This window comes from Hydra vulgaris, chromosome 04 (genome assembly GCF_038396675.1).
Source record: "Hydra vulgaris chromosome 04, alternate assembly HydraT2T_AEP".
In the NCBI taxonomy this organism is placed as follows: Eukaryota; Metazoa; Cnidaria; class Hydrozoa; order Anthoathecata; family Hydridae; genus Hydra; species Hydra vulgaris.
Window position 1 is genome coordinate 20,369,417 of NC_088923.1, and position 13,801 is coordinate 20,383,217.

At 24.0% G+C, this 13,801-nt stretch overlaps 1 protein-coding gene across 2 annotated transcripts in view; it reads right to left on the reverse strand.

Moving 5' to 3' along the window:
- Positions 1–13,801, reverse strand: part of LOC101238227 (transducin beta-like protein 3) — a 78,122-nt gene that overhangs the window by 33,783 nt on the left and 30,538 nt on the right. For both annotated transcript variants that reach the window (XM_065795727.1, XM_065795728.1), the window contains exons 10-19: positions 13,445–13,520; positions 12,665–12,761; positions 12,160–12,338; positions 11,776–11,917; positions 11,633–11,691; positions 11,209–11,315; positions 3,214–3,289; positions 2,453–2,506; positions 1,269–1,340; positions 905–1,063 (exon numbers count right to left, since the gene is read on the reverse strand). In XM_065795727.1, coding sequence (XP_065651799.1) covers positions 905–1,063; positions 1,269–1,340; positions 2,453–2,506; positions 3,214–3,289; positions 11,209–11,315; positions 11,633–11,691; positions 11,776–11,917; positions 12,160–12,338; positions 12,665–12,761; positions 13,445–13,520 — 1,021 coding nt within the window. The remainder of the gene's footprint in view (positions 1–904; positions 1,064–1,268; positions 1,341–2,452; positions 2,507–3,213; positions 3,290–11,208; positions 11,316–11,632; positions 11,692–11,775; positions 11,918–12,159; positions 12,339–12,664; positions 12,762–13,444; positions 13,521–13,801) is intronic.

The following is a 13,801-nucleotide window of genomic DNA, read 5'->3' on the forward strand; positions in this document are numbered from 1 at the left end:
ACAAAAACCTTTCTTGCTTTTTAAATCATTTTCTAAACAAACTTCATTTCCACATTCGGGGCATTTAAACTCACTAACCATTAGTTTTAAAATATTAAAGTTTATAATGATGTTGTAATTTTTTTGACTTCCAGATATTTCAGTGTTTACTATTTTTCTGGAGCTTGCTGATAAACTTGGATCAGAAATTGATGTATCAAGCTGAATAAACTTTGAAGATTTTAGGTGTTGATTACAAGAAAACTTTCTTTTTTTAGTTTGAGCAATAGAATGTCCCATATCTTATTTAGCTATTTATTTATAAGAACATTAACAAATTAAAACAGCATGCAAGCACGATACATTTGATACATGTTCGCATTAGTAGTTCAAGTTATAGCTTTTAAAATAAACATGAAGCACAAAATAAACAAGCTGCAGTAGAAAAGAGTTATTGATGTTTATAAGCTTGAGCAAGTTTACATTTTTTGTTTTAAAATGCGTTGCTATGGCGTTGCTACGGACTTCTCAATTTACTATGGCCACAAAACACATAATTGTACACACTTCCTTATTTATTTATTAAAAAAAAAATTAATAATATTGTTCTATGAAAAATTTTGAATTTAAAAAACCAATTTTCAAAAAATTGATTTTTTCTAAAAAAATTTCAAAATTAATGGGGATGTACCACCTTAAGACTATTGCATTACATCTAAAAGTACTATATTAGTAGGATTGGTAACTAAAAATTTTGGATTATTTAGGATCAATTTATAAAACTAAAGCATGATAGGATATTAAACTAAATGATAGGATATTTTAAAAATGTTAAAGTAGTTAGTGTGGTTCAACTTTTTAAATACTTTTTAAAAAAAGTTTCTTTAAGTTAGAAACAAATCAAGAAAAAAAAAACATTTTTCACCTTTACGCAAGTAAAATCAGATAAAGTCCACAATTTTATGGTAGAATCTGCTGATCCTGTCGCAATGCATTGGTCAACAGGAGAGAAACAAGCACACCATATACCACGTTTGTGACCACGCAACGTGCCGAGCAATGTGCCTGATTTAAATTTCCAAACCTTAAAAATTTAACAACTAAAAATTGTATAAATTTTAAATTTATTTTATTTTAAACTGTTTTAATTTTATAAAATAAAATCTAAAAAAGTAAAAATAAAAAAATAAAAAAATCTTATTGTTAATCATAGTAACTCATCATATTAAAAAAAGGAAAAAAGAAACTTTCTAGTAATTTTATTAGGAATGATTTGAAAAAAAACTTACTTTTGCCATTTTGTCTTGAGACCCAGATACCAAAATTTTATCATTCGGTGATATTCTTACCACATTAACATCCTAAATTCAATATTTTAAAAACTATTTTTAATTATAATAACAATTTTTATTACAAACGGTAATGTGTATATGTATGTATGTATGAATGTATGTATGTATGTATGTATGTATGTATGTATGTATGTGTGTATATAAATATATATATATATATATATATATATATATATATATATATATATATATATATATATATATATATATATCTATATTGACTAATGGTTTAGTGTTTGGGCAGGCCTTATTGATGTATTAAGGGTATAAAATTGAAGATCTTTTACAGAATATAAAAATTCATTTTTTTTTTTTCTTTTTTTTTTTTTTTTGTTCGATGTATTTTTTTGCTGAATATTAAGAGCTTGTTTTCCACTTTTGTTTATTTTCATGGTTAATTTTTCATTTTGTTGTTCTATTTTTATGATGGTTTTCCAAAATCAATCAAAATATTTATATAAAAGTAATCTTATCAATGGTAGATGACATGCTGAACCAATTCGATGGCAAACTTTATAAAAACTTAAAAGTCTAAAAGAAGATTGAATGCAGCTAATCTTACTAGAAAACAATTAATTAATAATATCTTAATATATATAAAGGGCAATGTGTGTTTGTGTGTGTGTTTGTTTGTTTGTTCTCTATAGAAATCCAAACCGCCGAACCGATCTCTATGAAATTTGGCATGGGGGTAGTCATCGAGGGGGAGAAGGTTTTTAGCTGGGTTTTGACCCCGTACCCCGACCCCCGGGGTCAGGGTGACCATTTTTTGGGCCCATTTTTGTGTACAGATATCAGGTAAGCCAGTTTAAATATTGGCCCAGGCAACGCCGGGTAACTCCAGCTAGTTAAATATATATTGTCCAGCAAAATAAACTAAATTCTATTTCATTTATTTTTTTAAAAAAACATTTTCGGAATTACAATATAACTTGCTGTAATATTGTAGTTCCATTTTATGGAAACACCCCTTAATAAATTACATTTTATACAAGATAGCAGACCATTAAATTAAATTTAAAAAGACAGAATTAAACCTACCTGAATTATCAATTTTTTATTATAAATTATTGCTGGAGTTTATAAGTACATGGCAATTATATAATAACAATTTCTCATACCTTATCATGAGCTTTCTCTGTCCATTTCACATGCAAATTGACACATTCAGTTTTCTAAAATTAACATAATTGGCATAATTAAGTTAACTAATAACCATTTCACATGCAAATTCGCAAATTCAGTTTTCTAAAACTAACATAATTGGCATAATTAACATAACTAATATCAATTAAAAACTAGTTTACTGGTTGAAAAATATGCAAAAACAAATTTTAAGAGATTTGATTGCAAAACAATTTGAGAAATGTGAGAAATTAAAAAAAAAAACATTTACTACTTTAACATGTTTAATATAAAAAATATTTTTTTTAAATAAAAGTTCTTTTTCCAGATTAAATCCTATCAAGTCCTTTCTTATTACACTCGACTTATAACTACATTATTATAAATATAGTTATTTTAGATTATAGATTGTAAAAACTGTTTTTAGTTAAAAAAAGATGCACAAATACCAGAGACACTATCCTTAAACTATGAAATATTATTGTGAGGGGTGTAATTCATGTTAGTGTTATAATTCAAGTCTACATATAAAGTAAAAAAGCAAAATAAAATTACACCAATACACATACTCCAATAACTTAAAATTTCAAATAAAAACTAATTGTTCTCAAAGTATGTGCTCTTTGCTACTTATTTAATAATTTTTGACTCCACCCGAAAGAGCTAAAAAAAATATTCTCAAAAATGATTTAAAAAAAAACTTTAAAAGCATCCTTAATTGACTTAAAGCAGATAAACACATATTTGAAATATTTACCAATAGTAAAGAAGGTAGCTTCCAGCATTTTAATGTCAGATCCTGACTTCCAGTGACCAAATAATCAGTTGAAAGACTGTAAAAACAATTTTCAAAAAATAGGTCAAAAAAATTACAATAAAAACTTGATAATTTTATTTATATACTCCACAATAATTAAATTTATTCCACAATACTTAAATGGATGCAGAGATTTGTTTTTTAAAAGGGAGAGTGTATTATTAAAGTAAGAAGTATTATACAACTAAAATCTATTAACTAAAAAATGTCTAGGTAATCAACAAGAAGGCAAAAAAAGAACTTAAATTAGTCAATGATATTTAAAGAATGAAAGTAAATCATAAAAGCAAAATAATTTGTTTAATATATATTTCAAATATTTTTATAAGTTTTAAATGTTTATGTAAGAGTCTATTAATTTATTGATTTGAATCAAACAAAAAAACAAGAAAAAAAGAAAAATATTAATAAAAAATTTAAATAGAAAAATGCTAACATAGATAAATTAAATAAATATGCTGAAGAGAGCATAAATAGCTCTTTGTTGTTTTTTTAATAAAAAAATCTTTTACAATATTTTTCTATTTGTATTAAAATACTGCTATATTTATTACATAGTTATGTACAATTTTTATTTCAATACAATTATTTAAAAATATATTAGCTTGTTAGAGAATTTATTCATTATAAATTTGTTCTTTATGTTTTGAAACTATTTTATGGGGTTTATCAATAATAAAATCAAGAAGACAATTTTTTGTAACTTAACTAACGTAATTAGAATGTGCAAATTTCAATTTTTTAATTTAGTAAATTATCATGATTTGAAATTTACTTTATTAATTCTTAACCAATGAGAAACTTTCTATATAACCTTATCATATAATTAACCAAAAAAACTTTCTATATAATCATATTATTAACCAATGAGAAACTTTCTACATAAACTTATCATATCATTTTAAAAAGGTTTGTCTTATTGCTATTTTGTGATACTAATAATTATCAACAGTTGTTTATCATTATACATTAGTGATAAATCTACAATATAGTTGTTATACAATATAATTTTTTGAACAAAAGTTCTCATTTGCATCTGCAGAACTTCATAATATAACTTATTAGAAAATATTTATGATTTACTCCAAAACAGCTTTTACTAAAGCTATTATTTTAAATAAAATTACATTATCTTTTCTGTTAATTTACTTGTTACTTTTTCTATTTTTTAGTTGTTTTTTGTTTTTGTTTTAGGGGTTGTAGTTTCATTTCTTTGAGGGGTTCTAAGATGATTGTATTTCTTAGGGAGTGGGCCATTTGAAAAAATTCATACACATGACATAAAGTTTTATTTTAAAATTTGCATTACACTGGCAATAATTTAATAAAACTATATAATTAGTTTCAGGCAGTAATCAGGGAATTTTAGGTTGTATATTTTTTCTATATTTAGGTAATAATAATGGTTATTTTTCCATCTTTTTTTTAGAACACAATAAAAAGAGTTAAAGAAAATGTCTGGTAATATATTGTCATCCTATTTTGTTGTATTTATCTCAAAACCCTTGATTTTAAAATGGCTAAATCTCTTTCCCAAGGGGTGAATTAACTTTACCAGATTGTGAAAATGTATGCTGGAAAACAAATTTACTGCAACTTAAATAGCAAAGTTCTTTAATAAGACTTTCACAAATATTATATTTTAAATACTATTTTTAAAAAACAGATGTTAATCCAGGTAATACATAAAAGCTCATTACTGCATTAATCTTTTTCAAACGCGTTAACAAATAAACTTAAAAAAAAATATTTCTTGTTGATACTAGTGCTTTAGTATACACGTTAATTTTAGCCTGACCTGATAGACAAATGACCTAAGATAATATTCGTTTGACCAGGTTATTTTGTGTCAACATCTTTGTAAAACATGGTGAAACTTCTTTTCATAAAAACCTTTACCCAGTAATATAAAAATTAGTTGTGATTGCTAAATAAGATAGCTTAATTTGCCCCTTGCACTCTCACACTCTCTCTCTCTCTCTCTCTCTCTCTCTCTCTCTCTTTATATATATATATATATATATATATATATATATATATATATATATATATATATATATATATATATATATATATATATATATATATATATATATATATATATATATATATATATATATATATGTATAGAGAGAGAGAGTGTCTTTAGACTTGTTTATATATATATATATATATATATATATATATATATATATATATATATATATATATATATATATATATATATATATATATATATATATATATATATATATATATATATATATATATATATGTATATATATATATATATATATATATATATATATATATATATGTATAGAGAGAGAGAGTGTCTTTAGACTTGTTTATATATATATATATATATATATATATATATATATATATATATATATATATATATATATATATATATATATATATATATATATATATATATATATATATATATATATATATATATATATGTATATATATATATATATATATATATATATATATATATATATGTATAGAGAGAGAGAGTGTCTTTAGACTTGTTTATATATATATATATATATATATATATATATATATATATATATATATATATATATATATATATATATATATATATATATATATATATATATATATATAAACAAGTCTAAAGATACTGTTTAAGCGGTAAGATATAAGAAGTAATGAATGTTATAAAAACAACTTATGAAGTTTGAATAACAATTATGTAAAAAAGTTTGCATAAAAATTACGTTTGATATTTGCACTATTTACAAATGTAATAAGTTAAGAAAAAATAAAGAAAATTTTATTTGTATTACTCTAACTTCTCCATCAAAAATGTTCAGCAAAAGAAAAAATAAGGTGTCATACAATGCACAAAAAAAGAAACCATAAAAGAAACATATTAAAAAAACTTTATCATCTTGCAATAGCAGTTTATTTAGACAATTTCTCATAACAAACAACAACAAAAATAATTACTAAATTCTTTTAAAAAATTTAAAAACAAAACAAATAATTAACTAAAAAAATAGGACATGTTAAATTTTATTTTATATCAGCACCACTTTTTTTTGTTTTTTGTTTGTTTTTTTGTTTGTTATGATTTTATCAAAAAAAAATGAAAAAACATTATTACAAACTTGAAACAACATCTTATAAAGAGTTCATTTTTTCATAAAAAAAAAGTTGAATAAAAAAGTTATTTAAATGTAAAAAAATTAGATTTTTTTCTGAGTATCTTCCTCCTTTTCTATTTTTTACAAAAATTAAATTCCTTGTAAACATGTAATAACTCATAAAACTGCATCAAAAATATTTATAAAGCATAAATTTAACTTTTTTGCCCTAAGGCATGTGAAATCACAAGGGTACATACTTTTTAATAAATGGTACTTGGAGATTTAAATCATTGTCACAAAAAAAAGCGCTGGTAAAGTAAATAACTTTAGTATTTTTCTTTGCAACAAGTAATATTTTTTGTTTGTTAATAACTTTTTGAAAGTAAAAAATCATTACTAGCATAATAAGAAATAATGAAAAAAAATATAAAGATATTTTAATTCATTTATATAAATGTCGAGAATAGAAAGAAATTTATTTAGGTTATACAATAATAAAAAATGTAATATTAAATTTAATTATTTAATATAAAAAAAAAAAAGAAAGAAAATTGTAACAGCATAGACATTCCACAATATGTATATTTAGATAATAACACTTCTAGATATGTTTTTTTAATTAGTAAAATAAACTTGTTTTGCGGTAACTTATTTTATTGCAGTAGTTAAAAAAGTTAATGATCCTAAATAAATAAAAAAATAAAGATAATTTTATGACGCCAAAATCACAATGAGCTAATGTGCTAAGCCATTTTTTATTTAAAACAAGGCATACATACATACATATATATATATATATATATATATATATATATATATATATATATATATATATATATATATATATATACATATGCACATGTAGTTTTCGGGTCAGGTCGTCATTCAGCAATGCCAACCTAACTGCTGACCTTAAAGTGTTTGAGGTCAGCAATAAAATGCTGACCTGGTTCCTATGTTTTATGGTAACACCTTTGTGTCACATTTTTTTTTGCCGACCTGATGGGGACCTCTAACAGTTTGAGGTCAGCAATTTATTGCTGACCTCATTTTTCCTAATTCCGAGGGTTGATAAAAAAAATTTTCAACTTTTTTTACAAAGAAAAATACATCGAAGTATATTTTTTTCATTTACAAGTGGCAATCAAATAATAATATAATCATTTTTTTTATCTCTTTCATAAGAACAACTTTTATCTCTTTCATAAGAACAACTTTTATCTCTTTCATAAGAACAACTTTTATCTCTTTCATAAGAACAATAATAAAAAATGTAATATTAAATTTAATTATTTAATATAAAAAAAAAAAAGAAAGAAAATTGTAACAGCATAGACATTCCACAATATGTATATTTAGATAATAACACTTCTAGATATGTTTTTTTAATTAGTAAAATAAACTTGTTTTGCGGTAACTTATTTTATTGCAGTAGTTAAAAAAGTTAATGATCCTAAATAAATAAAAAAATAAAGATAATTTTATGACGCCAAAATCACAATGAGCTAATGTGCTAAGCCATTTTTTATTTAAAACAAGGCATACATACATACATATATATATATATATATATATATATATATATATATATATATATATATATATATATATATATATATATATATATATATACATATGCACATGAAGTTTTCGGGTCAGGTCGTCATTCAGCAATGCCAACCTAACTGCTGACCTTAAAGTGTTTGAGGTCAGCAATAAAATGCTGACCTGGTTCCTATGTTTTATGGTAACACCTTTGTGTCACATTTTTTTTTGCCGACCTGATGGGGACCTCTAACAGTTTGAGGTCAGCAATTTATTGCTGACCTCATTTTTCCTAATTCCGAGGGTTGATAAAAAAAATTTTCAACTTTTTTTACAAAGAAAAATACATCGAAGTATATTTTTTTCATTTACAAGTGGCAATCAAATAATAATATAATCATTTTTTTTATCTCTTTCATAAGAACAACTCTCTTGTAAACTATAATGGACTATAATAATAAACTATTTATTATTGCAAGAAATCAATGCAAAAAGGTGCTGTCTGATGCTAAGCTCCATTATTCCCAGGTCACTGAATTTTGTATCTTATCTCAGAAGTTTGGTTCTAGAGGCTTTTGGAAAATCTTTAACAGCATTATTAACAAAGGTAAGTCTAATATTCCATCTCTCATTCATGGGACTGATCTTATTATCTCTCCTAAGGATAAAGCTGAATTATTTGCAAAGAATTTTTCTTCTAATTCGATTCTTGAACCTTATGGCCATACTCTTTCTTCCATTACAGTTAAACAGGTTAATCCATTGTTAAACATTCAAATTTCTTCTGCTTTAGTAGCTAAAGTCATATCTCAATTAAACTCTTTTAAGGCTTGTGGTCCAGGCAATATTCCTGCCATAGTCTTACAAAAGTGTTTTCAGTGTTTACAAAAAAACTTTCTTGAATTCTCTCTAAACTATTTAATAAGTGCTTGATTGAATCTTGTTTTCCTGCTTGCTGGAAAACGACATCTTTGGTTTTAATTTTTAAAAACTCTGGTGAACATTCTAAACCTTATAACTATTGTTCTATCAGTCTTCTATCTGTTATTAGCATGGTCTTTGAGTCAAAGACCTAGCTAATGACATCTTGTTAATAACATTGAGTCAAATAACTTTCAGGCAATCAATACGGTTTTCGATCTTCTCGCTATACAGCTGACTTGCTAACTGCTGTGACTAAATGATTTTTTCATGCATTAGATAGAGGCAGCGAGGCCAGAGCTATTGCTATTGACATATCTAAAAAGCTTTTGACAAAGTTTTGACATGCTGACATGCTGGCCTTCTTCATAAGCTTTATGCAAGACATGCTGGTCTTCTTCATAAGCTTGCCTTATATGGAGTATCTGGGAAAGTTGTTGAGACTATAAGTCCAACAAAACTCAGTTGTTTACCGCAAACAACTATCACAATACTGTCGACATTCCTATATTTATGAATGGCAATCCTCTCATTGAGTCCTCATTTTTATGTCTTCTCGAATTATCATTTACTACTGAACTTTTATGGAAACCATATATACAATCGATTGCTAAATTAGCACCTGTTAAGGTTGATCTTGAATCTGATCTCACTTCAGCCAATCTTGAATCTGAACTCACTTTGAATTGAATCTGATCTTACTTCTGTAACAGATTGGGGCTCACAGTGGCTTGTAAATTTTAACTCCAACAAAACTCCAACTAAATTACCATCTGCTAAGATTGCTTCTCTTTATCGTGCTCGCTATTTTCTCTCTCCTGATTCCAATCTCTTCCTCGACAAAACTCTAATTCATCCCTGTATGGAGAACTGTTGTCATCTTTGGGCTGGTTCTTTTGATTCTCTTCTAGACAAGATACAAAAATGCATTGTAAACATAGTTGGACTCACTCTATCTGCTAAACTTGAGCCTCTTTCCCATAGTCTTAAAGTTGCATCTCTTTCTCTTTTCTACAAATACATGATCCCTGCTCAAAGGAACTATCATCTCTAGTTTCATCAACTAAAACTCATTCTTGTTTGACTCGTCATTCAGCTAAGTCTTATTCTTTTACTCTATCTGTCCCTACATTCTCTTAAAACTTTTATTTGCCTAGTTTTTTTCCTCGCTCTTCGAATCTTTGGAACTTTCTCCCATCTTCATGTTTTTCTTTTGTCAGTCGTTTCCTTGCTCTATAACTCTATTCCTTTTTTTTGTAGTAACTCCCAAACCCAGTGTTGCTTGCAGCAATGTTGGGAGTGAACGGGGATAAAAAAATTAAAAAATCCAAATAGTAAAATACATATTTTTTATTATTTTGTATTATTGCATTTTTAGATTTTATTAGCTCAACTTGTTTTTAACAAATGTCAGTACAATTATCATGTCAATTATTTGTTTTTTTAAATGTTTTTTTAAAAAAAAAAACAAATCAACATTTTTTCTTTAAAAACATTTTTTTTTTAAAAAAAAAAAGACACATTTAAGTAAGACTTAAAGCGCAACCCATTAATTGTATGATTTTTATATTTTTATTAATTTTAAAGGTAAAATATTTTAAGGCTTTCTACATAAAAATGAGGATGTTGGTTAGCTTATTATATATTGTATCTTTTTTTACATGAACGATAAGAACCTTTTCACTTAATATTTTTTTAGATAGTTAAAGATAGACTGGTAATGAAAAACTCAAATATAACATTACATTTTAAATTCGATTTTAAGAAACAAATATTAACTAGAAAAGCACATTAATCAGAGTTTTTTTTTTTTTTCAAAATAAATAATATAAAATAATTTAAATAAATAAAAATAAAATAAAAATAATTTAAATAAATAAAAAGACTCAAAACTTTCCTTTGTGAGAAGCAAAACGACATTAAAAGGTTTTTGTTGATATCCTAATAATATATTTGCTTAGAAAATCTAATAAACTCTTGACTTATCAGATTTATTTAAGATATAAACACAACTTGTTTCAAAACTTAGTTAACAAAATTTTTAAATATTTTTGCATATACAGATGTTTAAAATTATTCCAATGATTTCACACTAAAATAGTTTTACTGTAGATTGTACTGATATTAAAAAGTTAGTTTTACTTAATAAAATTCTTGCACAAAGTTAATTAACTAATCCTTAGCTTACTGAAAGATTTTTTTAGCAATAATTATGAAAAATGAAATTTGGATAATTATTGATAAAATTGACTTTTATATATTATTTAAAAAGATTTATTTATATAAAAATTATAAAAAAATGACTTTTAATCTAGGGTGATTTATAAGTAAAATGCGTACTCACACAGGCCAGGAAATACTACTAACTGCATGAGTGTGACCATTACCTACTGCAACACAGCAAAATTTATCTTCCTCTTCATCTTTGCACCACACTCGAATAGTATTATCCTAAAATAAATTGAACAAGTCAAAAAAACATACTGAATCTATTAACAAAATAACTAAATTTTTTTTAAACAATAAATTTTTAAACTTTATGTTGGATTTTAAATTTCATATTTAAATGTTAAAAGCATTCAAAAGATTTTTAATGATTTCATCTTAAGCACTACAAAAAAAATTTTATAACATGTTTTGAAGTTTTGAAGTTTTTATAAATTTTCAAGTTTTTAAATTTTGAACTTTTAAAAATTAAAAAAAAATTTATTGCAAAATATTTTTGCAATATTTAAGTATAATTAATAAATCAATAAATAAAAATATACCTTAGAAGAAGAAGCCAGATATTTGCCATTGAAACTTACATCAATTGATAACACAATATCTGGAAAACAAAACATAAAACATATACACTACAGAAAAACGAAGCCATTTGCAAGAGTCAAAAATAATTCAAATAACCTATTACCACTATGCCCTTTCAACATGTGAGAAGAAAGTAATCCTCTTTGCATAATATTGATCTGATTGCTATTAGTTGCCATCCCAATGTACTCTTCATTTTCACCAAAAAACTTTAGGTCCAAAATTTCATCAAAATGACCAACAAACTATATATTTTAGATTAAAACTTTTCTTATAAAAACCAGAAATAAATTTATTAATAAAAAAATAATTAAAGGTAAAAATAAATAAATATATAAATAAAAGAACAAAAAAATAATAATAAAAAAGGTTTTCAAAAAAAGAGACTTGGCTCGAAAAAAAAAAAAAAATTTTTAATTTTAAAATCATTAACTTGCTATATAATCTAAAAGTTTATAGTTATATACAACCAATTATGTAAATTTACCTTTAAAATTGGTTTCAATGATATCGGGTTATACACAATTATGTTATGTTCTTCTGTTACAACAATTAATTTTTCAGAATTACTATCAAAGTGGAGTTGTACAATATTTGACTCCGAATTTTCTTTTTGTGACGTATAAGCACAAAATCCACCAATCAAACTCCAAAACCGCAAGCTACCTAAACAAAATTGTATTTTAATTGCAATAAACATTCAGCCTAATATATTTGTTCACACAATAGAGTGTTTTATATATTTGTACAATGCACATTATACAAGAGTATACTATATTTTTGCACTATGTACACAAGAATGTACTAAATTTTTGAGCAATACACACAAGAATATACTTAATATTTAAAGAATAGACACAAGAAAAATAAACATCAACTTTAATTAGAATGAAAACTAACTTTTCAGAAGTACATTTTTCATATTAACAAAATAAATTAAACTGTAAAATAATAGTCAAATTCATTGACAATTCAATCAAAACATTAAATACCATTTTCACCAGCAGTAACAACAAACTCTGTGTCTTTCATACTGGTATTTTTAAATAAGGACTTTTCTTTTGGAACAACAACCAAACTTTCAATTACCTTTTAAGCATAAACAAAAATAAATGCAAGTATCAAAAAATCAAACTTATAAATATGCATAAACAGCCTTCGGAATTAGAGTCAGCATTCAGCAATAAGACCTAACTGCTGACCTAGAACTGTTTGAGGTCGGCAAAAAATTGCCAACCTTGTTTCTATGTTTTATGGTAAAACATTAGTATCAAGTTTTTTTGCTGACCTGATAAAAATATACATATATATATACATAAATATCTATACATACATATATATATATAAAAATATATATATATATATATATATACATATATATATATATATATATATATATATATATATATATATATATATATATATATATATATATATATATTTATATATATATATATACATATATATATATATATATATATATATATATATATATATATATATATATATATATATATATATATATATATATATACATATATATATATATATATATATATATATATATATATATATATATATATATATATATATATATATATATATATATATATACATACATACATACACACACACACACACACACACATATATATAAGTATATATATTTTTTATTTATATATATACATTTTCTTTAAAATAAATTATATTTTCTTTAAAATTTTAACATTATCATTTTTAATGAATTTATAAACATAAGTCATTAACCCTACCTCAAAAGTTGGAACTGTCCTAATTTGCTTTCTAGAATTCAAGTCCCAGAACACAAGAATTTTATCTCGTCCTGCACTACAAAAAAAAACTGTATTTGAGCATGAAAATGAAGCAGATATAAATTTTGAATAAAAAATGATATATATATATATATATATATATATATATATATATATATATTATAGATCTATAGTTTGTTGGCTTTAGGAAGAGCGGAAGGAAAAAAGTGATTCTTACGCCAACACATACGTCACTTTTAATTACTTTTGACTTTCGTCCAACATTTTCGTGTTGGACGAAAGTCAAAAACATTAATTTAATTACAAATTAATTGTTATATAAAAAAACCACAAAAA